Source organism: Canis lupus, chromosome 21 (assembly GCF_048164855.1).
Source record: "Canis lupus baileyi chromosome 21, mCanLup2.hap1, whole genome shotgun sequence".
NCBI lineage: Eukaryota > Metazoa > Chordata > Mammalia > Carnivora > Canidae > Canis > Canis lupus.
This window is the reverse complement of record NC_132858.1, coordinates 7,329,463-7,356,262: the sequence shown is the minus strand read 5'-3', so window position 1 is coordinate 7,356,262 and position 26,800 is coordinate 7,329,463. Positions and strand designations below refer to the sequence as shown.

At 54.2% G+C, this 26,800-nt stretch overlaps 2 protein-coding genes and 1 long non-coding RNA gene across 8 annotated transcripts in view; all 3 read right to left on the bottom strand.

Moving 5' to 3' along the window:
- Nucleotides 1-6,630: 6,630 nt before the first annotated feature.
- Nucleotides 6,631-10,523, bottom strand: SMIM38 (small integral membrane protein 38). The gene has a single exon (XM_072790284.1). The coding sequence runs from the start codon at nucleotides 10,460-10,462 to the stop codon at nucleotides 10,331-10,333; it is 132 nt and encodes a 43-aa protein (XP_072646385.1). The 5' UTR covers nucleotides 10,463-10,523; the 3' UTR covers nucleotides 6,631-10,330.
- Nucleotides 10,524-11,122: 599 nt separating this feature from the next.
- Nucleotides 11,123-12,349, bottom strand: LOC140613297 (uncharacterized). The gene is made up of 3 exons (XR_012014447.1): nucleotides 12,193-12,349; nucleotides 11,964-12,104; nucleotides 11,123-11,508 (listed from the first exon to the last, which is right to left on the bottom strand). It is a non-coding gene; the product is annotated as an uncharacterized lncRNA (long non-coding RNA).
- Nucleotides 12,350-22,252: 9,903 nt separating this feature from the next.
- Nucleotides 22,253-26,800, bottom strand: part of TPCN2 (two pore segment channel 2) — a 66,240-nt gene continuing 61,692 nt past the window's right edge. For 2 of the 6 annotated variants that reach the window (XM_072790277.1, XM_072790278.1), the window contains exons 25-26: nucleotides 23,303-23,560; nucleotides 22,253-22,610 (exon numbers count right to left, since the gene is read on the bottom strand). In XM_072790277.1, coding sequence (XP_072646378.1) covers nucleotides 22,268-22,610; nucleotides 23,303-23,560 — 601 coding nt within the window. In that variant the 3' untranslated portion in view covers nucleotides 22,253-22,267. Of the gene's footprint in view, nucleotides 22,611-23,226; nucleotides 23,561-26,800 lie in introns of those variants that run through there. The other 4 variants (XM_072790279.1, XM_072790283.1, XM_072790281.1 and 1 more) reach the window with 4 other exon arrangements.

Genomic DNA, 26,800 nt, shown 5'->3' with positions numbered 1-26,800 from the left:
CCACCAGGTCCAAGAAACCGGGACCCCACCCACCAGCCGTGGTCTGGGCCCGAAGGAGCCGTGGCCGCAGTTCCACACCACAGTACGTGTCGCTCCTCGCTCCCTGTGGGCACCCCAGCCTCTGAGTAGTTTCACTGGGGCCCCCTCCTGACTTTGGATTGAATCATCTGTGCTGCCGTGACCCTCAGGCACCAGTCCCATCTCCCCGTCCCATTCAGGCTGGGGATGGTGACGGGGCTGACAGTCCTAGTCGTTCAGTCTGATGGCACCAGGAGAGCCACAACTCTCAAGAATGCAGGGCTCTGGGCGCTGGGGTGGCTCCGTGGCTGAAGCATCTACCTTCAGCTCACGTCAAGATCCCAGGGTCTTGGGATCGAGTCCAGAGTCAGGCCCCCTGCTCAGCGAAGAGTCTGCTTCTCCCTCTGCCTCTGCCCCCCACCCCCACTCGTGCACACACGTGCGTGTGCTCTCTCTCAAAATAAATAAATAAAATCTTTTTTTAAAAAAAGAAAAAGCATACGGGGCTCTTATCACCTCTCATCTTCAGTTTTGTGGCATCAGCCAAATTCTTGGGATGACCAGAAAAGTCCCGGACACACTGGTGCATGCACCCCCAGGGAAGCTTCTGGGCCTTCCTGCAACCTGGCACAGATGGGCTCTTTGTGCACAGGTCCTCCTCTACGAGCTTCGTGGGCTGTGGCCATCCTGTCTCCATCTTGTAGACAGGAACCTGGTCCCTGGTGAGGTTAAAACATGTGCCCAGGTCACATGGGCAGAAGGAGAGGATGTGGCATTCAAACCCAGACGACTGCTGGCTCCCCCTCCTCCTCCCCCTCCTTCCCCTCCTCCTCTCCCTTCCCCTTCCTCCTCTCCCTTCCCTTCCTCCTCCAGCGATGACAACCACCCAATTCTCCCACATGTGCTCATACTCCGCACACACTTTCCTGGGGCCCACCAAAGGGCTTTCCCCCAAAGCCTGAGGCAAAGGGAGTGGCCCAAGTCCTGTCCCTGCTGTCTCCCAGAACCCCGACCCTTTCCCTCACATTACTTCTATGGTCCAGGCCCCCTGACCCCTGCCCAGGCTTCTGACCAGGCTCCTCACCCCTGGAATCCTTCATTCCATTGATCTATCACCTTCGTTGCTCTCAGGGACCATTCCCAAGCACAGATCCAGGAGTGTCACTCCCTTGAAAGCTCCCTCCTGCCAGTATGATAAAGTCAAACTCCTAGGTGAGTGTCAAAGCCCTAATAACTTGGACCTAATTTGCCCTGCCATTGTACCTCTTCATTCTCTCCTCTACATACCCAGTGGCCAGACTAATGGATCTCAAACTTTAAAGAGTCTGAGAATTGCCTGCTGGCTTGTTGGTCCTGTTCTAGGGCCCAGGAATCTACCTGTGTCACCAGGTGATCTGAGACGTCCTCCTCAGGATCCTAACCTTGCCATGAGCCTTCTAGCCTCAGTGCCCTTGCTCATACGGTCTCTCCTGCCTAGGACACCACTCCTCCACTATCTGCCCCTTGAGCCCCCTGAGTCCTAACTCTGGCGACACCTCCAGGAAGCCTTCTGCAGACCCTGAGAGAGAGTTAAGGACCCCTCCCCTATGCATATCCCTGTGGCACACCACCCGTCTCTTATAGCCCTTAGGACCACCTGCCCGACGTGGGTATTATTTACGTAGTTCATTTTCTCCACACCCGGGAGGTGCAGGAGGCAGGGACCATCTGCATCCGTCTTGCCCCATGCCAAGCCTGTGCGGGTGCTAATAGCAGGGAGTGGGTGTGAATGGGGGCACTGTGGGGGGGACAGAGCCCCAGTGACCCGTAGAGCAGAGGCTCCTGGCCCTCCCTGCAGCACCAAACTGCTGGGGGTCCCTCAGCAGACATATCTGACTTAAAAAGGAAATACGCTCTTTCATGACTTAACTCTTCTTATTTTTAGAATGGGTGACTCATCTGCACCGCGGAGGCTCTGCAGCCTGCTCTCGGGGGAGCTTGCTGAGGCTGAGCGCCTGTTCCCCGGCCAAGCGGGGTTAGGGGGAGAGGGGCAGGGGGCCGGCTGGCCTGCCGCACCCAGGGGCCAATGTCCAGCTGAGAGGTGAGGCGGTCACCCCCCATCCACCTGCCCCTCCAAAATATCCCATCTCAGGATGCCCGGGACACCAGAAAGGGCGGCTGAACAGAGGATGGCATGTGTCACGTCCCGTCCAGGGAATGATGTCAGGACCAGTGAGCTGTTTCTAAAGGTCTTGCCTCCCCATCCTGTCCCCACACAGGCTGGCCACGGAGGCTGCCCAGGTGTCCCTGCACCAGCCTTGGCTGTGTCCTCCTCAATGACCCTCGGCCAGGGGAAAGACCGGGTGCCAAGTCCCTGGGGCGGGAAGAATGAACCAGTTCCCACACTGCATGGGGTGTGGGGGGAGCATTTCTAGTGATGAGATTAGTGCACAGGCCATGGGGCCACCCCGTCCGCCCGCCTGCTCCCCCACTCCAGGCATCCCTCCCCTACTCACCCCTGCCCCCCCAAACACAGACCCTCCCTGAGCCCCTCCAGACCCTCACCTCGGGGGTTCTCACTTGCTGTGCTTTCCCAATATGTATAACCCAGTTGTTTCTTTATTTCTTTCATAAATTGAAAGAAAGAAAAAGTACATGTACATTATAGAAAAAATAGAAACTCAAAAGCCGATATGGAGCAATAGAATAAGAAGGTTCATGGGTAGGAGAAGGCATATGTGTCTTCTCGAAAGTACTAGGAACAGCTCCAGATGAGATACAAGAAACTGACACCATGGGCAGCGCTTGCAGGTGGGGGTTAGGTCGCTGGGGGAGAGGTGGAAAGCAGGCCGGCCTTTCCCGGGATGCCCTTCTGTGGTTTTCAGGGCACCAGGGGGCAGGCAAGGAAGGTGCAGGAACATCCCCAAGGCCACCCTCACTTCTGACTCCAATTACAAGTTCAAGAGTCCCCAACCCACGCTCAGGTTCATCATTCCTTAGAAGGACTCCAGGGCAGCCAGTGGGGCTCAGTGGAGACCCGGGATCGAGTCCCATGTCAGGCTCCCTACATGGAGCCTGCTTCTCCCTCTGCCTCTGTCTGTGCCTCTCTCTCTCTCTCTCTGTGTCTGCCTTTCGTGAATAAATAAATAAAATCTTAAAAAAAAAAAAAAAAAAAAAAAAAGAAGAAGGACTCCAAACTCACCAGAGGCTCCATGCTCACCGTGGTGGTTTATTACAGCAAGAGGATCGGGATCACAACCAGCCAAGGACAGAGGTGCACGGGACAGAGTCTAGGTCAGTTCCATGCATGGAGCCTCTGGCCGCCCTCTCCCAGTGGGGCCTTGGACAGCGTCAGCTCCAGCCCAGAGGAATGTGTGGCACATGCAAAGTGCCACCAACCAGGACGCTCTCCCCGAAACGAGCCTCGGTGTGCAGTTGTTGTTGGGTTGGACCCCCTAGACGTGGTTGACCACCCACATATCCAGGCTTCAGTCTCCAGCCCACCTGGAGATCAAGAAGAAACCGCATGGCCCTATAACAAATCACATGGTTAGACTGTCCCATGTGGCCCAAGGTCCCAGGAAAACCAGGGCACTTTGATCGGAGGAACATTCCAAGAGCCTAAGGTTCCCTCCCAGGGCAAAGACCAGAATTCTCTTTGGATGGTTTAATTCATTACTACCCAGGACTTCATACAAATAGGATGACTAACCATCCCAGCACGCCCAAGACGCTCCTGATTTTAGCACTGCAAATGTGTCACAGGGAACCCCCGAACCCAAGCGGATCCCTCAGACCCATGACAATGAGCCACCCTACACGTGAGCACCCTCCACCCTCCCAAAAAAGGTAGTGGCTTTGCTCTGTGCAGTCTTGGCTAAGCTGCAATGACAATAGCCAGAGAGCGTGGCCCAGAAGGCAGCTATGGAGCAGCCTCAGCTCTTGGGGCTCTGAAGGTTCGAGTGGGGTGCCAGGTTCCCACCGCCCCCACAGGCCCAAGGGAATCGGAATAAGCGAGACAGACAAACATGGTTGGGTCTGTCCTGGAGGGGCAGGTTTGACCCCCCCACCCCACCCCAGCCACCCCCCCATCAGCCCCCTCACTCCCAGGGTCTCCTGTCTGCAGGAAATCTCCTCTGCAGCATCCAAAGTGCACCCCAAAACCAACAGAAGGGAGCAACTTGGCCTTCCGAGCACCTGACACATTTCTCATCAAGTTTGCTCCCATGTGCTCTGTCCTTGACATTGCTTCTTATAAATGGGGTCTTTTGTGCCAGCGTATCTCTGTCTAGATGGCCCGGTGCCAGCAGCTGTGAACATCTTCCTCTCGACTCCGGGGTTTAACAGTGACATTGCTGGCGCCTCCCTACCTGTCGTGATGCTACCTTCTCTGTTAAGAGAGAACTACCTTCTCAGCTTAAAAACATACCAACAGGGATGCCTGGGTGGCTCAGCAGTTGAGCGTCGGGCTCAGGGTTGCCTGAGTGATCCTGGAGTCCCAGGATCGAGTCCTGCATTGGGCTCCTTACAGGGAGCCTGCTTCTCCCTCTGCCTGAGTCTCTGCCTCTCTGTGTCTCTCATGAATAAATAAAATAAAATCTTTTATAAATAAATAAATAAATAAATAAATAAATAAATAAATAAATAAATACAAACACACCAACACATTATGTATTTCTGTTTTGTGATAAGTTTTGTTGAGATTGGATATGAGTTTTATCCACATGCCTTTGGAAATACAGCTAAGGAAATTGTGAAATTATTTTTTCTCTTTGGAGCTATTACTACAGGAAATCATATTAACTGATTTTCTAGTATCCAATCACTCTTGCATTTCTGGAACCCACTCCACTTAGTCATGATGTTTTAGCCCTCTGATGTGATGCTTAATTTGGTGATTCAAGTTTTTGTGTCGGTATTTCTAAGTGACATCAGCATGCATTTCTTCTTTTCATGCTATGTTTGCTAGATTTTGGTATCAATGAGATGCTTACTACATAAAAAAAATTGGGAGCTTTCCCTCTTTTATGAGCTAGAGCAGTATAAATAGTATTGAGTATTTGGTGTAGTAGGGGTCCTTCTTTGAAACATTCTGGGCCTTTCAATGCTTTCTTTCTTGATTTAAAGAGGTGTTGTGTGTGGTCTCAGCCTACCAACAACCTAGTTTGTGGCCACACTGGCTCCTGTGGTTCTTATTGTGATTGCAAGATGGTCTTCAGTAGCAACTGTCAGGAAACGTTGAAAAAATGAAGGTTTGGACGTGGAAATCACACAGCACACCTGGGGCCACACGGCAAGGTCACAGCTGGAGAGACAGAGCACCTGGATCTGGGATTCTGCTTTTATTCACATGAAGCATGGGGGCCTAGAGTTTCACGAGCTCACTCTTCACTGGTAAATTTAAAACATAAGAATGGGATTGATTGTTAGCTTTTTTCCCTCAAAACTACCACTGAACTATATACTTAAAAACGGTTAATGGAGGGATCCCTGGGTGGCTCAGTGGTTTCGCGTCTGCCTTTGGCCCAGGGCGCGATCCTGGAGTCCCAGGATTGAGTCCTGCGTCGGGCTCCCGGCATGGGCCTGCTTATCCCTCCCCCTGTGTCTCTGCCTCTCTCTCTCTCTATGTCTATCTTGAATAAATAAATCTTAAAAAAAAAAAAAAAAACGGTTACTGGGGGCATCTGGGTGGCTCAACCAGTAAGGTAAGAGCCCAACTCTTGACTTTGGCTCAGGTCATGAGATCAGCCCCATGTCAGGCTCCTCGCTGGGCATGGAGTCTGCTTGAGATTCTCTCTCTCTCTCTCTCTCTCCCCTGCCCCTCCCCCCACTCACGCCTGCGCTTTCTCTCTTAAAAAAAAAAAAACTTAAGATAGTAAATTTTGCATTGTGTATTTTAACACAATGTTGAAAAAGAAAAAGGAGAAGGAAACCTATAAGAAATGTTATTTTTAAAAATCCAGGACTTGGGGACATTTATTAATTCTATCACTTTGTTATTACACCAATTTTCTCTCTTTTTTATATATTTTTTTAAGATTTTATTTATTTATTCATGAGAATACACAGAGAGGGGAGAGAGAGAGAGAGAGAGAGAGAGAGAGGCAGAGACAGGCAGAGGGAAAAGCAGGCTCCATGTAGGGAGCCCGGATGTGGGACTCGACCCCGGGTCTCCAGGATCACGCCCTGGGCTGAAGGCGGCGCTAAACCGCTGAGCCACCCGGGCTGTCCACTAATTTTCTCTTACCTTTATTTCTCTTTGCGTCTCTTCTGTGTTTCTTAGCTTTGTTCTATCATTCTTTTTTAAATTTATTGAGTCATGTACTTAATTCACCAATTTTCATTTTCCCTTATTTGTTCATGTAAGTATTTTAAGAAATGACTTTTCCTATAAGAACAGCTTTAGCTGCATCTCATAAGCTCTGGTGTGTAGTACTTACATTATCACTTCAAATCGTTCTCCAGAAAGCCCTCTTCTGCATTCCTGTAAAATACAGTGTGCCCACCCGGGCACTTCTTTACATTATACAGTTTGGGCACCATGCTGTACGATATAAAAATACTGTAAGCTGCATACGTACTTTTAAATTTTCTAATAGCAACATTAAAACACACTAAAAGAAACAGCTGAAATGAATTTTAGTATTTTATTTAACCCAATTATGACCAAAATATTACCATTTCCATGCATGATCAATGTAAGACCATTATTAATGAGATTATACAATATTTTTCTGTATCCAGCTTTCAAAATCTGGTGTGTATCTTACACCGGCAGTATATCTTAATTTGCACTGGCCACACTTTTTGTTTTGCTTAAAGATTTTATTTATTTATTCACGAGAGACATGGAGAGAGAGAGGCAGAGACATAGGCAGCGGAAGCAGACTCTCTGCAGGAGCCTGATGCAGGACTCGATCCCAGGACCCCGGGATCATGACCTGAGCCAAAAGCAGATGCACAACTGCTGAGCCACCCAGGCATCCCTGCACTGACCACACTTTTGGTGCTTAATAACCATCTGCCTAGTGCAGAGCTAGTATCTATTTCCAGGTCTCTCTGCCCACTTCTTAGCTCCCAGCCTGGAAGCTACCTGAGGGCAGGCACTGTGTTTTACACGTTGTATCCACGCTGCCTCTCCTAGTATGAGTCCTCCACTCCCCCATGCTTACCGAGTTGAAGACCCAGTTATCCACCCACTAGCCATCACTACCATTCACCTATCCATCAGCTGTTCACCGTCTACCTTCCATGTGCTACAGTCTGGGCCTGTTGCTACCCACTGTGGGCAAAGGAGAATTTCCTTGTATCTCTCAGAAGGAACATGTCTGTTTCAGCCTCAGACATTCTTACTGGAACAATTCTTAGGAGCCCCAAGAAGACGGGCCGACTCCAGGGTGGAGCTGCAAAAGACAGCTGAGCACAGCTGTTGTCCCTAAAGAGCAGACAAGGGCAAAGCTGGCACATAAGGGTACCACAAAAGTCACCCAAATACCCAAAACAGTGTTCTGAATGAAGACAATTAAAAAGAATGGCAAAAGGCCAGTGGCAGGGCAGCCCGGGTGGCTCCGCGGTTTAGCGCCGCCTTCAGTCCAGGGCGTGATCCTGGAGACCAGGGATCGAGTCCCATGTCGGGCTCCCTGCATGGAGCCTGCTTCTGCCTCTCTCTCTCTCCCTCTCCCATGAATAAATAAAATCTTTAAAAAAAAAAAAATAAGGCCAGTGGTGGCCAGTTGCCTACTTAATATCCAGGTAGCCATCCTTTATAAGAGAAACCTGACGTCTCAGGTGGCAGTGAGCCCCGCTAAAAAACTCTATTTCTCAGCCTCCTCTGCATCTAGGAATGCCAGGTGACATGATTCTAGTTTGTGAGCCGTACAACTAAGGGTTTTACACATCAAGGGAAAGCCTCTCCCCCCTCTATCACCCTTTTCTTTCTCTTCCTGCCTGGAACTCACTCAAGACGCCCGGAGTAGCAGTAGCTTTCTTGTGACCATGAAGACCAAAGCTACGTGTGAAGGATGGCAGGACAGAAATATGGAAGGGGCTAAGTCCTTGATAATATCCCGGAGCTGCCACACCACGGCCTGGGAATGACAAAAGCCAGACTTCTTGCTACGTGAAAAGAAGAAAATTGAAGAGGAAAACAAGCTCTTCCTGCTTAAGTGACTGTTCCCTTGGCCGTTACTTGCAGCTGGATGCAGTCGCTGCCTGCTATCAGGCCAGGGCACAGCCTCTCATTCACTCAGCCGCCGTGGCTTGAGGGCCTGCTCTGAGCCAGGCATGCGTCGTGAGGCTGTAGATGGATGGCTGGTGCGCGGATGCAGAGGCCTGCATTCATCAGAATTGTCATTTGTGAATAAAGAAACCAACGTAAACTGGCCTAAGCGGGGCGGGGGAGGGGGGTAATATCTTGACTAGTGTAACTGGAAAGTGATTCAAGTAACACTACAGAATTTGGTCTTCTTCCAGGGTCCTGTGCTGGCAGCTGCACCTGCTTCTGTCCTCTGTGCCAGGCAGCCTCAACGGAAGGGGTTGCCGCGAGAGCCCCAGAATTCTGGCTCACGGGACCAAATGGCGAACCTCAAATACGTGTGGGGATGCCATTCCGCGTAGCCATGTGCCCACACAGGCGGGACGCAGCTTACGGGCAGGCCCGCCACATGTTGTTTGAGCTGACTTCCCCCATCTGAGTAGGGGCTGGGGGACTGCTTTGCCCTGGATGGAGGAGTCTCCCAGGACACGGAACTTTCCATTTTAAAATGGACAATCCTAGGCAAACCTCTTCGGCATATGACCCTGATAATGAATGTCATTCTTCTTAGATCAGTAAAATCACACCAGCATTTTAAAGAGAACTGAAAGGCACTTTCCTGAAGAATGATGAGAGCACCTCCTCCCTAATGCTAGTCAGGTTCCTGACACGGGGAGGATGCGGTGCTGCTGGGCCACTGGCTGATACAACTGCTCAGAGGACAGCCACCCCCAGACCTGGATGAATCAATGCAGGGTAACCCCACCCTGTGCAGATTTTCCAGACTGTCACCCACAAGAGAAGAGCCTCATCTGCAAACCATCCCCCAGACACCCCACCATCAAAAGTCTCTTGGGTTGGTTTGTCCCACCTTCAGAAGGTCACTGCTTTGGCTGACCGGCTCCCCAGTCCCCGCGGTTGTCTCAAGCGTGGCAGGTCGTCCAGGAGCAAGAGATCTCCGTGTCGATGAGCTTGTCGGGCCCCGCTGCACGCCTGGCTCAGGTCCGTCTGCCAGGATGCCGCAAGGCTAGGTGGGCAGCTTCCGGCCGGGGCTTCCTCAGTCTGCTCACCCGGGTCAGCGACACCAGCTCCCCGGGACTCTGCTCTGACACAAGCCCCCAGTCCTTGTGCGAAGGCACAGTGCAACCAGGTCCCAGCTTCCTGGAGACACCTTGTCCCTTGCCCATGCTTCTTGGTCTGTGGGACTTGGCGGTCACGTTTGCTAAAATCTGCAGGGCAATTCGCATCTGCCACCAGGTTGAGAACCACGCAGTTACCACATGCTGCTCCTTAGGTGTGACGGGGAGGTGGGCGGCAGGGAGGCGCCAGGTGCTTGGCTTGTGTCAAGTTTCCCACCTGTCAGCCTTCTGAGGTACGTCTCAGCCACACCATGAAGAGTACAAAGGAACCGAGGGCCCTGGGTCCCCGGCTTCTCTCCTGCACTGTCCTCCACACGTCCAGCAGCGTGCAGGTGACCCAACCGTCGTCATCCCCCTCTGAGGGAGGCAGGGCTTACTGCGCCCGTTTTAGACATGGGGAGAGTTTCCCTACCACCAGCCAGAGCTGGGTGAACTCGGGTGTCACACACCTGTCCTGAGACCCTCCAGGGGTCTGCTTTAGGGAAGACCAAGGCAGTTGTGTGAACTTGCTATTACTTCCCGGGGGGAGGCAAGAGGAAGCTGACACACAGGGCAGCTCTGGTGGTGGGGCCGGCTTGTGATGTGACCACATCTGTCCTTTAGGCACCTCCCCCCAACCCTCTGGCTCATCCCCACGTCTTCCTGCAAACATGTTTACAAAGAATTAGAGGCAGAGAGAGCCCTAAAGCAAGACCCACTCCCACGATCGCGCGCCCAGTGACAGCGCCCAGACCCCGGTGGCCCCTCTGTCCTGAGCGGGCCGCGGGCCGGGCGTGGCCAGGGCAGCCCTGGTCCGTGTGAGTGGGTCGTGCCCCAGCCTGCCAGGTGCGCGGGGCGCGGGGCACAGGGGACGGTTCCTGCCCCGCCCCGCCCCGCCCCGCCCCGCGGCCCGCGCACCTTCGGCCTCAGCCCGGCCCGGCCCTCCCGACGGGGAGGGGCCCTAGTCCTCCTTGGGCTTGCGGGGCTGCCTCCGGCCCAGTTTATACTCAATGTAGGTGCCGAGGCAGGACCAGAGGAGGAAGCGCGCCAGCAGGACGGCGACCAGCAGCGCCAGGAGCGGGTCGGGGCCCATGCGGGCGGGGGCCGGGGCCGGGGCCGGGGTGCAGAGGGCTGGGCCGCGGGGTCGGGGCTCCGGGCGTCCAGCCCCCCCCCCCCCCGACAGCCCCCGGCCCCGCGCTCCGATCCCGGGCCTCCCCGGCGGGCGAGCCTAGCGGCCTCCGCGGCCCAGAGCCCCGGGCGCCATCCCCGCCGCGCGCCGCCCCGGGCCGACAATGGGCGCTTTGTGGAGGCCGAGCCGAGCCCGCGAGCGCCCCCCGCCGCCCCCGCCGCCCCCGCCGCCCCCGCTGACGTCACCCCGCGGCCCCGCGGCAGCTGCGGGGCGAGGCGGCCCCTTGCCCGGCGCTTCCAGCCGCCCACGCCCGCGCTTCCGGCGCGCACACAATCGGGCCCTGTCTCGGCCCAATTAGCTGCCGCGCGGCGGGGGCGGCGGGGGACGGGGCCGCCCCTTCACCCCCCCCCGCGCCCCCTCCCCCCGCGCCCCTCCCCCCACCGGCGCCCCCTGCCCTCGCCGCGACCCCGGGCCTCAGGCCGGGCTCAGCCCCCGGGCGGGAGGGCGAGGCCGGCGGCGCGGGCGCAGGCGTGGGGTCCGGTGGCGGTGGCGGTGGCGGTGGCGGAGCGGCCTCCTGCGCTGGGAGCAGACGACGTCCCGGGAAGGGCCCCCCCCCGCCTCCGCAGGGACAGCCTGCGCCCCTGTCCGCGGGCCCCCGCGCACCCACCCCCACGCACACGCGCAGGCCCGTCCGCGGCCGCTCCTGCCCCTCCTCCGGCCTCTCCCAGCCAAGCCTTCCAGGAGAAGAGACACTTGGGTCACCTCCCCCCACTCCCACCCTACGGCCTCATGACACAGAGCACCTGCCCCGAATGCAACCCACGACAAAATGACGAGCGAGCCCCAGTCGGAGCTCAAGGGGCCCCACCAGGAAGAGCCGAGGTCCCTGAACTCCCGGTCCTGGGATCCAAGCACATTCTCACCTGGGTAATGGTCCACCCGCAGGTACCTCCTCCTCAGAGAGATGGCTCAGGGGCCACCTGAAGCCAGTTCCTGAATTTTTTCTTTACCTACAAAATGAGAATGTGCTCCTTAGCCTTTCCAGAAGGTTCTACCTAAGGACCAAATGCAATGGCTTTGACCAGGAGCACAACCCAAGATGGGCAGTGGAGTAGGATGGCAGCACTCGAGTGTGGTTCTCATCATGATAATCCCAGTGAACGTGCACCGGGCACTCACCGTGGGCCAGTCCCACCCACCATGAGCCCCAGTGGCATCCCCCCCTCTGTGCTGACCCCTGCAAGCTCAGCCATCACCCAGACTGACAGTGCACTGTGCCCTTCTTTGCGGTCTGGGTGGCAGATGCCTTTTTCTGCCTCTGTCCATGGAGCAAGCCACCAGCCAGTGGATCTGGCCAGGTGACCCAGCACATTTGCTGACCAGGACTCTCTCGGGGGACACTAAGCTCTGGGCTTATATGCCTCATGCAGAGTATATGAGATCATGAAGTGATCTTCAAACTTACGTGAAAACTTAATGGGAGCCCGATGTGGAGGCAGCAATCACATAGAGTATTCTAGAACGGGCAACCCCTTGATAAAGACTTCCAGAGTGTTGCAGAGAAGTCCTCAGTGGTATACGGAGTCGCCTTCCTGGACGCACCCATCTGCACATGGAACAAAGTCCCAGGAGAAAGCTGCCACGAACTTGAGGAGAGAAAAGAGGCTGGATCCTGAGCGGGGCACTTTGCTTACCTGCGTGGCCAGCATCTCTGGGTGGGCACCCCAGGAGAGCCAGAGGGGCAAGTGCATGCCAGGCAGAGCCCCGTCCTCTGCCTCCTGCTCCAAAGCTCCCAACCTGGCAGATGGCAACGAGGTGGCCTTGGGTAAATCTCTCTGTTTGCCAAGCACACCATGGGACACACAAAGTCAACAGCACCCTGGTCACATGGCATCCACACACCCAGACTCCTTAGGATCACAGAGGCCTCCTCGTTCCAGCACAGATGTCCTCAGGCCCCGGAGTCAGCACGCCCTTCAGGAGAGGAAGCAGATGCCCCATCCCCTGGACAGGGTCACAGCTGTGCCCAGCACTGACTTCTCCTGAGAAGGGTCTACCTGACTTGCAGGTGCAGCAGACCTTAGATGGGTAAGGTGGCCATTGCCCACAAGGAGAAAATAATTCGGTGATGAGACAGTACAGCAGGCAGGCCACGCAGTGCAGGTGTCACTCAGTTCCCACCGTCCCTCGGGAAGCAGACACTGCGTGCTCCCTGTTCTAGTCATTTTGTAATTTGTAGCGATGATGGGTTTGGAGCATGGCCAGGGCTGCATCCTGACCCCTGGGACCCTCTACCCATCTCTGTGCTCCCGATCCCAGACTTCAATGTCCATTTGCTCCCAACATAAGTCTCCTCCAGGGGACATGCTTGGCTGTGGGGGCTGCGCAGCTCTGAATTGGGGAGCACTTAGGGGGACCTTCATGCCCAGGACCAACTGGGCTGGGTGGGGGTGAATGCCCAGCTCCCCTGACAGTCAGTGCAAACTCAAAGGCCAAAAGTAGGCCCCATAATTCTGCTCAGGATCACCATGGACTTGAGACCATGCCCAAAGTCATACCTCTTCTCGGCTTCTCCCTTTTTTCCTGCCCTCCCCACCAAACTCATATTTCTCCCAGTGCACCACCTCTTAAAGCACCTGCCCCAAATGCAACCCCTGACAAAGATGACGAGTATCCCCATCAAAGCGAGTCAGAGTTTTCCACAATGGACAGAGCTGTGCAGGGGGAGGCTCCAGCCCGGGACCATCGAAGACAGTGAGGTGAGGACAAATCTATAGCAAAGAGCCTAAGGGTCTTCCTACACCCCAATGGTCTACCATTGAAGCAACATCGGGCAAGTCCTCTCTCACTGTTCCTTAAGAGAATGCCAGGTGACCCCTTCCTCAGGGGAGGCCAGAGGAGGAGGGCTGGGGATAGAGGCACTGCCCAGCGCCCACCCAGGACCAGCTGTCACTGTGGGTGACAGCACCAGAACCAGCCCCGAGAGCCTCATTTGAGTTGCTGGGTGTCATGCAGTGTTCCGCAATAGCCCCTTCGCATGTCTGCCAGCAAGGCCAGGGAAATAAATCACTGCCAAAGGCCACAGGATCCGGTGGACTTCAGGGACCCCAGGGCAGGAGTCAGTGCGTGAAGATAGGTCCTCTCACCCAGGATCCATACAACATATCACCCTGGTTTTGTTTGGTTGGTTGATTTTGTTTTTTACTTTCATCATGGCACTGATGTCTCTGAAATCCTCTATCTTTGTCCAGCATGTGAGCTCTGGCCACATCCCCAGGAACTTAGCTCAGCTCCCAGCACCTAAAAGGCACTTGGTGGGAAGGGACTCAAGACCCCAAAGTAAAAGAAGCACCCGTTTCCGTTAGACCTGTTCTGGCCAAATTATAAGACCACCGGCCACATCTGTGCTACAAGTGAGGCATGCAAAGGCGTCGGAGGCTTATTGAAAATCATCATTATTTTTTCTTTTTCTGTAAGCAGACATGCTCACTATACCAAAAAATAAGCAAACATTACAGAAAACATATGAATTAAGGGAGAATGAATGTCAACTCCTATTTCTGCCTAGAAAGGCACAAGTTGCTGGAGAAACGAGGAGCCGTGTAGACCGGCGGTCGGCCCCCTAGGAAGGTTTGTGGCTGAATCACCTCGTCCCCTGAGAAGATTGCATGTGAAAAATGCAGCCGGCGTGGGGACCCGTGAAGTCAACGGAACGAGCATTTCAAACTCGGTTTCTACTAAAATGCTCCGTGCTCACAGACGGGCGAAAATTAATTTTCTTTCTTCCTCCCCACAAAAGCAGATTAAAATCCCAAACAGTGGGATGAGTGGGTAAAAGTGGAGAGCTTCCTCCCTGAGGGAGACCCCCGCGCGGTCGGCTTCTCCCCGACAAGGGCCGGCCCCAGCCATCTGAAACGTCGCGCTGCAAGCATAAAGCCGGACCCCGGAGAATGCACTTGAGAAAAATTATACCGCTGCCCTTCCAACAGTTGAAAGCTGGTATGTAACTTTGCTCGAGGTGATCAAACAGCTAGTCAAGGACGCTGTCAGGAACAGAATGAAATTCCAAATAAATTAGCCATGTCCGAGAAGCCAATACAACACCGGATTAAGGCACACAAAGAAAACACAATTTATTCAGCCTACCTTGTCAGAATTCTTAATAACCTTGCTCCCTGTTTCTCACCTCGGGCTGAGCCCTCGGAGGCAGGGGGACAAAGCGAGCCCCACTCGGGACGTGGGGCTACACATGTGTGCATGCACGGCGGGGGCCTACGGTGTAGGTGAGCATTGCGTGTTCATAAAATTGTGGTTTTACGCACGTTGCGGCAGAGTCCATACGTGCCATGTAGAGGAGGCGAGCTGTCGCCAAGCCCGGGAAGCATATGCGGCTCGCTCACGTCTGAATGAGAGAGTTCATACATTAGAATACGGGACGTGGGGGCCAAAGGGAGGAATATTAACCATTTCTGCTTAACTCTTTGGGGTGTGGGAGGGAGAGGCGTCTGCTCCGGCGTCGTGGCAGGGGCAGCTTTACTCTGCCATCGTTCCGTGTTTTAAGGGCAACAAGTAGGTGAAGGTAACCAGAGCCCCTTGCAAATACTCGCTGTCCTCTGATACGATTCATTAATATCTTCCACAGTGCTAAAAACAATACCTTTTCTTTCGTTTTTTATCAATGAACCCAGACGGCTTTCACAGGCCCACTAAAGCTCTTTGAAAGAGTTAACCGGCAGAAGTTTTGCGGCTTTGGAGGAGGCACCTTTGAAGGCTCTGTGGGGATGTATCTGCTTTGCCTAAAGACCTCAGAGAGCCAGGGGCCCTTTCTTCTTCACAGGGAGGCGAGGGGGAGGGGGGGCAGAGGGAGGGGGTTTGCTTTGCAGCACTGAGGCCCTTGCAAAAGATAAAACTGGCAGGAATTTTGAGGGGAACTGGAAGGAAGTGATCCTCCGTTAGTCTGAGACGGAATGTCAAGATGCTTGAGAAATACACAAAATAAAGATTTTCCCAGAAATGGGGGGGGGGGGGGGGGGGAAGGAGATGACCTAATGGTATTTTTTTTTTTTTTAAGATAAAAGAAATGTAGTGAGTGGGGCGGGGGTGTGGGGGGGAGATCTCAGCAGTTTCCCAGGCGTGACTGGGCCTCGATTCTGTTTCTCTTATTTATTTCTAAATTTAAAAAGGAAGGCAGGGGGATCGGGGAAATGCTGGCAAGGCCCTTGGAACGGGCTGCAGAGCGACAGGCAGGAAGACGCTGTGGGCTCTCAGAGCTGGATTGAGCCACAAGAAAGGGCCCTGCTGCCACCAAATGTGTGTCACACAAGAACTGCCTGCCCCTCGGAAATGCCACAACCCCCCCCCAAAGGGGCTTGTGTCCGCACGCCTCTTGGAGTCCCCACTGTCACCAGTGGGAGATGGTGTTCAATGATCAGGGGCGGGATAGATAGCTCAGGCTGGCCCAGGCCTGCCCCAGGCGATGGCTCGCTTGTGGAAAACGCAGCGGCACCTGTCCGCAAGCACAGCGCTCTGTCCTCTTCCACCCCCTGCTTCTCCTGCTCGCTGCTTCCCCTGCTGTGCTCGGGTCCACCCCATGACGGTGGCACTCATGGCCACAGCAGCCCAGAGGAGAGGACAGAGTGGGGCAAAGGCCCGCAGATGAGGGGAGAGAAGCGTTCTTCAGAGCTGATAAAAGCCATCCATGCACAGATCCAGACATCCCAGAGTCCACCGTCAGACAAGTCTATTAAAATATACCTAGATTTTGCGTTTAATCAGGTATGTTAAGATGACAGACACAGAGAGCACTGCCTTGAAAGAAGAACATGTTAGTTGTAACTGCCACCTCGCAGAGCCACAGGGACAGGCCCGGGGCCGGTCAGGAGCAGCAGCAGTCATGGTTTCAAGGATCCAAATCAGCAATTATGGAGCATCAGGAATGATTATGGCCCAAGAGAGTATCTTGGAAACGGCCGGAGAAGCAAGGCAGAGCTGAAGTCCAGGTGACAGTGGGACCCTCCGCTGGCCTCCCCACAGCAACAGGGAGGCAGAAAACCATGCCTTTGCATATCATAGGGGTTAGGAGTAAAACAATCACCTAAAACTGTATGTGTCCAACCACAAACACGTGAATAAGGACGTACGCTAAGGTTTGGGGAGTTTGTCTATGGATGTGTGTGCCTGGTTAAAGGAAACACATATCTTTTTTTTTTTTTTAAGATTTTATTTATTTATTCATGAGAGACACCGAGAGAGGCAGAGACAGGCAGAGAAGCAAGATCCCCGCAGGGAACCTGATGTGAGACTCAATCCCAGGACTCTGGGATCATGCCCTGAGCCGACCCACTCAACCACTGAGCCACCCAGGCGTCCTAAAGAACACATATCTTTAACTTTGCAAGAAAGATGCTGATTTATTTTCCAAAGTGGTGGCACCATGTGACACTTGGGACAGCGGTGTGCAGATGCTCTGGCTCCTCTCATCCTCAGCAACGCTGGCTTTCTGATGTTTGTCAATCTGGCAGGTGAGAAACAGTGTCTTAGAGTTTTATTTTTAATCTTCCATGTTGGGTTTCCTCTCCTATGAAGTTAGAGTTGAGGCTTTGGCCAGTGAGCTGCTTCTTACTGATTTATAGGCATTCTTCACTGAATTAACCATGCATCGATATCCTGTGTTCTGAAGCTCTGGCATCTGGGGCCTGGCTGTCCCTAGAGGGACTGCCAGGGTCAGCCCATTCCTAGAGACAGCAAACGGCTCGCCCAGGAGCACGCCTCTCATACACACCAGCCCATACCCCAACTCTATGCTTTATCAGGCCTCCACACTCTGAGCTACTGTCCCCCTGGGGCCTGATCGCTCCAGGGCAGGTGCCACACAACCAGGGACAGCCTCAGTACCCCAGAGCCTGCTGAAATTACTCAAACTAGCGGATCCTCAGCCTGCTTGCCCTGCCCCACCTATTCGTTTCCACAGAAACTGCAGTAAAGTCCTCGCCCACGTTTTTCTGCGAGCTCCCTTTCTCTCCTGACCGACTCTGGTACTTGCCTGCATGACCCCATGGTGCAGTGGGCTCCTGCCTCCTGATCCATTGACCTTGCTGTACCTTAATAATAGTAAAACTTGTATCAAAACATCCATCCTCTTCATACTAATTCTTTGTCCATTCTACATGTTACATCTCCTCAGTCCACAGGTGGTCTTTTCATGCCTTCTGTGGCATTTTGAGAAACATGAGTTGTAAACACAAATGCAATCAAATGTATCAGCTACAGCAAAGACCCCACCAAGGACAGAAAGCCAAGGGAAATCACACAGACACCTGTTAAAGCTTCTCTCAGAGGTGACATCCCTGCAGCTGCTCATGCATCACTGGCCAAAAACAAGTCGCATGTTTGGGGTCACCACAAATGCAATGGCGCGGTCACTCCCACAGGTGGGTCATACATGGACGTGTCTGTCGGAGCAGAGAGGAGCGAGACTCTCCTGTCGGCTTTGAAGAAGTGAGCTGCCATGTTGTCAGAGGAGGGCCCACATGGCTAGAGCCTGAGGGTGGCCCCTAGAAGCCAAGAGCAAGAGTGGCCCCTTGGCCCGACAGCCAGTGGGAAGACGGGGAAACTCAGTCCTACTGTTGCAAAGAAGTGAATCCTGTCAAGAACCATGAGCGTGGAAGTGGATTCCTCCCCAGAGCCTCCCAGTAAGACCTTCACGCTGGGCTCTTGTGAGATCCTGAGCAGAGAACTGTCAAGCCCACCCGGACTTCTGCCCTAACGAACTGTGACCTAATCAACGGGTATTGCTTTAAGCTGCTGTGTTAGTGGTGATTTGTTACTCAGTGTGGGTAACAGATACAGATCTGGGTGGAGAGTTGCCATCTGACCGCGTGCCTTGAGGTACTTAGGCCCCAGAATATTTGGTGGAGAACACTGATGCCCACCACAGACCCCCTACCTCACGCCTCACACAGAAATCGACTCCAGGTCGTTGAACCATTCAACGCAAAAGGCAAAACCGTAAAACGTTCAAAGGACAGACATCGACATGGCCTCAGGGCAGCGCCGGCGTCTTAACAACACACAAAAGTACCAACTATGAAAGAAAAGATTGATCAGTTCACTTTTAGGCAAATAAAAATTAAGATGTTTGCCACGAAGATTCGGCCTGTAAAGACATCTCAAAAAATATATTTCAGGCCAAAGAGAAATAACCCCAGAAGGAAAAGGCAAGATGCAAGAGAAATCATGAGCCATGGGAGCCATTGGGGAACATTTGGGTAAATATAAACAAACACTGACCGCATAAAACAAGAAAAATCATGTCTAAGTTGGGGAGGTTAAAATTAGAAATAAAATACATGACACAGTTGCCCATCAGTCATCAGTCAGAGGGGAGGTGACATATTCTAAAGCCTCCCATCACTGGAAGGGGAATAAAATATGAATTAATTTAGGCGTGTAAAAGTTGATGACGCCTGGTAAAAGCCTCTGGAGTCACCATGGAAAGAACAGAGATTACCTGAGGTCCAGGGTGGTAGAGGGGGAGAGATTCAAATGAGAAGGAAAATACACAATCTGAAAGGAAGTTACAAAAAGAACAGACAGGTCGCGTGGCAAACTCGAAATAAAGGGCAGAGATAAAGCCTGCTGCCCCACAACTGTGCAGAAAGGAACAGTGACTCTGATCTTGACCTTGAGGAAGGACACCGTGCTGACCCCTACACGGCTCTCATGGGCTGTCTCCTCCTCGACCTTCAGGTTTTGGCTTTAATTCCACCTTCTGAGAGAGGCCTCTGCCAACCTCCCTGTCCAGGACTGGTCCTCAAGCTCCCCTTCTTCTTTGAGGCTGAGGGATAGTCTGCCCTCATTATGCATGGGTGCCGTATTTGCAAATTCGCCTTCTCGCTAAAACTCCCCAAATCAGTCCTTGTCGCCCCTTCGTGATCGCTTGCACAGCACCAGAGCATTCGATGCACACATTCCCAGCCCAGGGCAAACAAAGCTCAGCGCTTTGCAGATGGTCTTGCATTTATTCCGGGGGCAGGTGGGGTGGGGGGGTGGTGGGGAGGAGGGGGGCAGGCAGGTCTTTCTAACAAACCACAGCACAGGGAAGTGAGTCTGACCCCACTACGGGGTCTCCAAGCCCTTTCACTGGTTTCTGCTCTGTCAGCTTGTCCAAAGATGGTTTTAATGTTACCTAAAGTTTTCTCCTAAGTCGATCTTCACAAATGCCTGTTCTGCCCCTGTGTGACCTTGTTGGAGCCTGACCCAAGTCCCTGGCTCCTTGACCCGAGGCCGCCGTATCAGCTGAGCTGAGCCGCTGCCCTTGGAGGAAGCGCCCTTCCTCACCTTCTGGCCCGGCCCATGGGCTTGGACACCAGCTAATCTCAGTCCCGTGTGCAGGGGACACCCCACAGATCCCGGAGGCCAGTCCTGCCATCACATACCCATCCCTTGCCCAGAATGCATGTGGCACTGTGGGGGATGCGGCCTGAAGCCCGCCGGTGTAGAAGAGTGCAGATGTGCCCAGAACCCCCTCTGAGACAAGAGTCCACGCCGTTGTTGGGAAATCCGGCCATCACTGGCAAGCACCCCTGCCAAGAGGGATTTTGCTTCCTCACCCCTCCTGCCCCCCCCAGGAGCCCCCACCTCATTTCTGACATTCTCACCAGGTGATCTGAAATGACACTAAGCCTGGATGATGCATCTAATGTTTCCAGGGAACCGGCCCGCCAACGTGCTTCTCTGTGGCCACAGGTGCGGGGCTGTGGGGGCGCCCCAGCCAGGCCGCATTACGTCAGGCCCAGAGCATGGTCGCCCCTCCATCAGGCACAATGGGAAGTCTATGAAGCCCAGGGTGCTTCTGGCTCCTGAAATTTCTTTGGTTTTTGATTTTTGTTTTTTGTTTTTTGTTTTTTTTTATTCTGAGCTTTGTTTCTGGAGCAGGAGGGGCAGTAGGAGGAGCCCCAAAGGAAGCCTGGGATTAAGATAACCCTCACAAGGGCAGCCTGTCTCCCCTGTAATATTTCCTGCTGAGCAAATGTCTGGGGTTTGACAGGGCTCCCCTTGGACACACGTCAGCCCCAAAACTCCTGAAGTCCAGTGTCCATCTGGGTGCTGGGACTGAGGAAGGTGACAAGTCACAGGCCACTGGGCACTGCTGTTCCCCCCCAAGGCAGCGGGAAGAGGGGGCATCAGCTACAGGTGGGGAGAGTGTCGAGCAGCAGCAGGCCCCTGTTCCTGGCCACCTCTTGGAAGGATGTGCTGGACGGAGCCCATCTGAGGGGTGACTGCAGCAGAGCAAGTGGTGGGACCAGGGGGAGCACTTCCCCATCCCCTCGGCCCTCCCACACCACACTGAGAACCGCTGGCTCATCCGGCTGGGCCCCAGGCTGTGGTCCTCCGCTGGGCTTGTCCGGGGAGCCCCACATGGCACAGAGCAACCCATACTGCCTCTGCTCTTTAAATGACCACCAAGCACCTCCAGCTCTTCTTCCTGCAGTCAACCCTTGCAACCCCAACATTCTGCAGAGGGAGAAACTGAGGCAGCCCCCTCAAAGACCCCACAACGACCAGAGGTGCCACATGGGGAACGCAGGTCTTTGGGGCACTGTCCCACAGGATCCAGCCCAAACCCCTGCCTGGCCGTCGAGGTCCCCCCACCTCATCCCTTTCATGCACATCACTCACACGAACCAGGCTATTCTCCTTCCTACCCAGACACACCGCCCTCACTCACAGTCCTCCCACCTGGATGCCTCTCCTGCTGGTTGTAGCCAGTTCCCGATATGCACCCCCAACCCCTCCACTATGATCCTCACCTCCCGAGCTCACGCCTCTCCCACTCCTCACAGGACCAACGTGGGAGCCCACAGGGCACTGCAGAAATGTGTCTGTGGGGGTCCATGCGGGGTCCTAAAAGACACCGTGGCTTCCTTTGGGGTGGCTCACCGTGGTGAGCCCGGCCACTTGCATCGAGGACGCTCACCCAGGGGTGGCGAGGTGCTGAGTGAGGCTCTCCAAACCCGAGGAGCTGCCCCGGGGACACATCCTCCACAGACACCTACTGCTGCCTGCGGAGAGATCCTGAGCCACGGCCACCCAGCTAAGCCCCTCCCATGCCTGGGCCACAGACTGAGAGACAGTGTTTATGGTTGCTTTAAGCCCTTAATTCTTAGGGAAATTTGTTGTGCAGTGAGAGATAACTGAGCCCTCTGCTTTCCGGAGGCCTTACCTCCGAGCCAGGGTCAAGCTCACCTTCCTTCCCATTCCCAAGAAGCCTGTCCTGGCGCTCGGGGCATGGATCGTGCCCTTCCCTGGGCTCTGCTCCGTAAACCAAGAGTGAGTCGCTGGTCTCTCTGGGCCCGCATATCCCTCCTCTGTCAGCTGGGGTGACCTTGCCCATCAAGGGACATTCGGTGACATCTGAACACATGGACTTGAGGGTTGGTGGCTGACAGCCAGTGGGTGGAGGCCATAGGGATGCTGCTCAACATGCCACACACAGGACATGATTCACCCAAAACTAGTGCTGCAGGGGAGGGACCTTGACTGAGAATTTGGTGAGACTGCCCACGGAGAGGCTGCAGCACTAAGCCTGCCATGTGGACAGCCTGTGACAGGAGGGTCCCCTTCTCTTCTCCTTTCTGGGGCTCCCGCAGGATCTAGGACCCTCAAGCCCTCTGGGCTCCCAGAAGTTGGGCCAGCTGATGCAGGCAGAGCTTGCCTGTCCCTCAGGAGCCGGGGAAGGGACCCATTGCCCCTGGACCCAATGCCAGGTCACAGAGCAGGAATAAACCGACTGGGCCCCTCCTTACCAGCCTGCTGCCCAGAGTTCATAGGGAAACCAATAGGAGTCTGGCCTCTCCTCTGCCAGGTTGGGCCACCCTCCTCTGCCACTGCCACCCTAGCCTTCCTGGCCTCCCCAGCTGATGAGTATGGTCTTCCCTCAGGAGCTGGGTGGCCCCCTGCATGTGTCCTCTGTCTCCAGGTGCCAGTCCCACCAGAACGACTCTGGTTTTGAAACGTTTGGGTTGAAGAGGGGAGCAACGAGGGCACACGTGAGGAGTGTTCCAGCTCAAATCCAGAAGGTCCAACTCTGGTGCTTTGTGTGATTCTAAGCCTGGAAAACAAAACAGGGCGACAAACTTGCTTTTGCTGCCAAGAGTTCACTGTGAGCATCAGGTCTCAGCAGGAGTCCTACCCTTGACCTGAGGCCAAGAGCCTGCTCTGACTGAGAGCCTGCCTCCCTGCCCCTGTCCCTAGGATGGAAGTCTGCACTGGGGCTAGCTCCTGCTGGAGGCCCCTCCTCACCACCAAGAACCTGCCATGGACAGAGTACGGGGCCACACCAGACCCTGCACTAGGGTAGTCTTGTCTTTACTGGCAACAAAACCTGCTCAGTGACAGATAGCATGGGCGAGGGTCCTGAGACCTCCAGCCCCAGCTCATCCCAGACCCCACATCAGCCCTGGGTGGTGCTGACCTGGGTTTTGGGGAGCAGCACATTCCCAAGACTCCAGGCCCTGCCCCAACAGCCTCTCTTCATCTCCCCTCAAGATCCCAACCCCAGAACCTGGGTGACCAAAACCATGTCATTGAAGTTTCAAATGCCCTGGACACTCAGCCTTGACCCTGATTTTTGTGTTCCACTGGGTTTTGTTAGAATTGATTATATATCCACTAGATGAATGACTCCAAGTTCATTCGTTCACACTACAAACATTTATTGAGTGCCTATTGTATACCAAACATTGTGTACAGGGATGCTATGATTCCCAAATCCATCAGGGGCCTGGCAGGTCTACCCATTACCTTGAGGAACATCGTGGGGAGATGAGACCGTGTTTAAAAGGCTCGAGTACGGGCTCATCCTCACACGCAGCTGACCCTTTGTGTACAAGACCATGCTTCGTGGGAAAAGACACCAAACGAGAGAAATCATTGACCAGGAGAAGTTTACACTCCGGGGGGGAGGCAACCCCCTCACTCAGAAACAACCACGTGCCAATGATCACTGGAAAAATCAATCCCAGGTCCCTGTGTAGATGTACCTCAGCCACATGGAGAGATCTGGAAGGAGAAAAGCAACATGGTGTCAAGGGAGATTGTGAAGTCCTGGTTCCTTTCTCAACTCTGCCATTCGTTGGTCTTAGACAAATAACATATCCGTCTAAAACTCAGTTTCCCCACCTGAGAAATGGAACCTGTAGAGCATGATTGAAATATCTGCGTGGGGCCCAGCTCCCAGCACTGATGGGGAAGGTGCCCCAGCAGAAAAGGAAGGTGGCGTTGCCTCCTCTAGCAGTGTCTTCCAAGCAGTGGGAAGGAGCCCAGCCTGTGTCCCCCGCACGAGTCCACCCACCTGCCTGGACGCCAAACAACCTGGGCAAAGGCCGTGTCAGCACTGCCAGCCCCGAGGCGGCTCAGGATCACATCTGGTGATCACAGAGGGCCGGGCAGCCTCCACTGAGACTGCCCGAGAAGACAAGGGTCACCACTGCTGGAGAGGCCTGGCCAGCCACCGGGGGCGCCCTGCAGGCCGGGTGTGAGGGTACCATCCACAAGGTCAACTCAGGCAAAGGTCAACTCAACATGGGCCATAGACCTGAATGTGAAATCTACTATTATGGAACGTGTACAGGAAAGCAGAGGAGAAACTCTGTGACTTTGAGTCGGACAAAGAACTCCTAGAAGGGACTGAAAATGCACGGACCTAAAAGAACACATCGTACATTAGATCTCGTCAAAATGAAAGACGTCCACTCCCCAAATGATACTGTTAATAAAATGAACAGATGAGCTAGAGACCTGGAGAAATATTTGCAAATACACATCTGATCAATGTCTTATGTCCAAAATATACAAAGAGCTCTTAGGACTCAATAACAAGACAAAAAGAACCCAGTGTTTTAAGTGAGTAAAATTTGAGCAGATGTTTCACAGAAGATTAAACAGGGCATCAAATAAGCAAGTGAAGCAATGTTCCACATCGTTAAATCGCACTAGATACTTCTGACGATGGCTAAAGTTTTAAGCTGACGACTCCAAATGTTAACAAAATGAGGAGCAACTGGGACTCTCAGATGTTGCTGGTGGGAACGAGAAATGAGGAGGCCACTCTGGAAAAGAATTTGCAGTTTCTTGTAAAGTTAAATATTCACTTCACATAAATCCAGCAATCCCACCTTCTAGCATGTCCCAAGAGAAAGGAAAATACGTCCACGCAAAGACCTGAATCCAGATGTTCATAGCAGCCTTATTCATTGAAATTAGCCACAACCAGAAACAACTCAAATGTTGGATAGAAAACCAATTACTGTGTATTCATACAATTCAGCATTTGGGCAACATTCAGGAATATTCAGCAGTGAAAGGAACTAACCACAGACACACAGACCAACGTGCGTGAACTCAAATGCATTGTGCTGACAGGAACCAGACACTTGAGGCTGCGTACGCAGTGACTCCACTTGCACGACATTTTGGAAAAGGGAAAACTGTAGGCACAGAGAATAGGTGTGTGCTTTCCAGGGGCTGGGATGGGGAGAGACACTGCCTGGACCTTTGGGGGCAAAGGTGCTGTTCTGTGCCCTGACTCTGGGGCTGGTTGCACAACCATATACCTTTAACAAAAGGCATCAAACCGTCAAAATGGTGACTTTTCCCATATGCTAAGTATAGCTCCTAACCTCTCCTTGAAATTCATCTTCCTCATCAATGAGGGTGATAAAGTCGCAGTCAGAGAATGACCACATCCCATGTAGCAGGTACAGTGCCGAACGATGGACATGTTGCGTCCCCAGTGGTCACTTATCCAATGGGTCCTGTCTTCTTCCCATTTTACAGAAGAGCAAACTGAGGCCTGGAAAAGTAAAGCCAGCTGGCATCACCAGCAAGGAAGTGATGGAGTCAGGCTTTCTATGCAATCCACACCCCAAGCCCCTGAGGCTGTCCTGGGGGCGCTCCTTGGGCACCGCCAAGCCAGCTGCCACCATCGCACACTTTCCAGAGGGAGGGGTGAGGCCTCAGGGGAACCGACTGCCCAAGCTCACAAGGAGAGAAATAGAATGAGGGGGAGGTCGCCATGGTCCAGAAACACTCATCCCTCACACAATCTTGAGGATGGAAAAGGCCGGAGATAGAGCAGGATTGAGGACTGGGGGCGCACAGGTGCGCTGAGCCAGGCTCTGCCCTCAGGAAGCTCACCGCTTCCTCTGGCCCAACGTCGCCCTACACCTCTGCCCAGACATCCTCCGGCAGGTCCTCCTTCGAGCTGCCTGCTGGGGCCCAGGGGGAGGGAGGCCACCGGCTAAGAGAGTGAGGGAGCTGTGGCCACATCTCAGGCCTGTCTGGGAGGGATCCTGGCCCCAGGGAGGAAGGGGGGAGGAGAGGGGCGTTGTGCTTCCAAGCCGGAGAATCTGTGTCCACACTGCACCCTGCAGCGTGGCGCAGGGGTCTGCGGGAAGGGCCCAGCGTCCTGACCAGCAGGAGCAGTGGAGCAGTCAGGAAGCTCTGTGCCTGCCCAGCTCAGGGTTCAAAGCTCCAGGAATGTGCGTGCGGAATACCCCACCTAGAGGCAGGAATGCCACCGGGTCCCCGTGGCCGCTGCCAGCCTTGCAGCTTTCCCAGCAGGGCCTGTCCCTGGGGGCCAGGACCTGCTCCTCCCCAGCTCCCAGAATGGCCTCCTCCTGGGCTCCTATCCTGGCTGTGCCACCTACAGGCAAGCCAGCCAGCTGCTCTGTGCCTCGGTTTCCTCCTCCTTATCGTGAGAACTGAAATCCTGCCTACATCCCAGTCTCTGCAAGTGGTATCACGGTGATGATAGACGGACGCCCGGTGACGGAGTCCTGGCACACCCGGAGCCTGCCTGCACCCGGACCCCACTGCCTGGAAGTCTGGGGTCTCCCACTCAGGCCAGGCAGCGGTGCCGAGATGCCAAGACAGCCCAGCCCGGGAACCTCTGTGGCCCCTGCTGGCAGCTGGGACAGCGCTTTGCCCCCACTGCTGTGCCCAAGGTCTGGCCTAGACTCACGGCCACCCCAGAGGGAAGAGGTGTCTGGGTGAGAGAAGCGGGAAGCTGGCCTCCGGGGCCTCCACGTCCTTACGCACCAGGCCTCCCGCTCCCGGGATGCCCCATCAGGTGGTAGACACAGCGCAGGGTGCTCACCACCCCTGAGCTCTGAAACCCCAACACCGGGCCACGTAGCGCCGTGCCCCCCACAGGAGGTTGCTCACGGATAAGGACGACGAGGCTCAGGAGGCCACGTCCTCTCTCGAGGTCAGCAGGAGGGGATGGCAGAGCTGGAAACG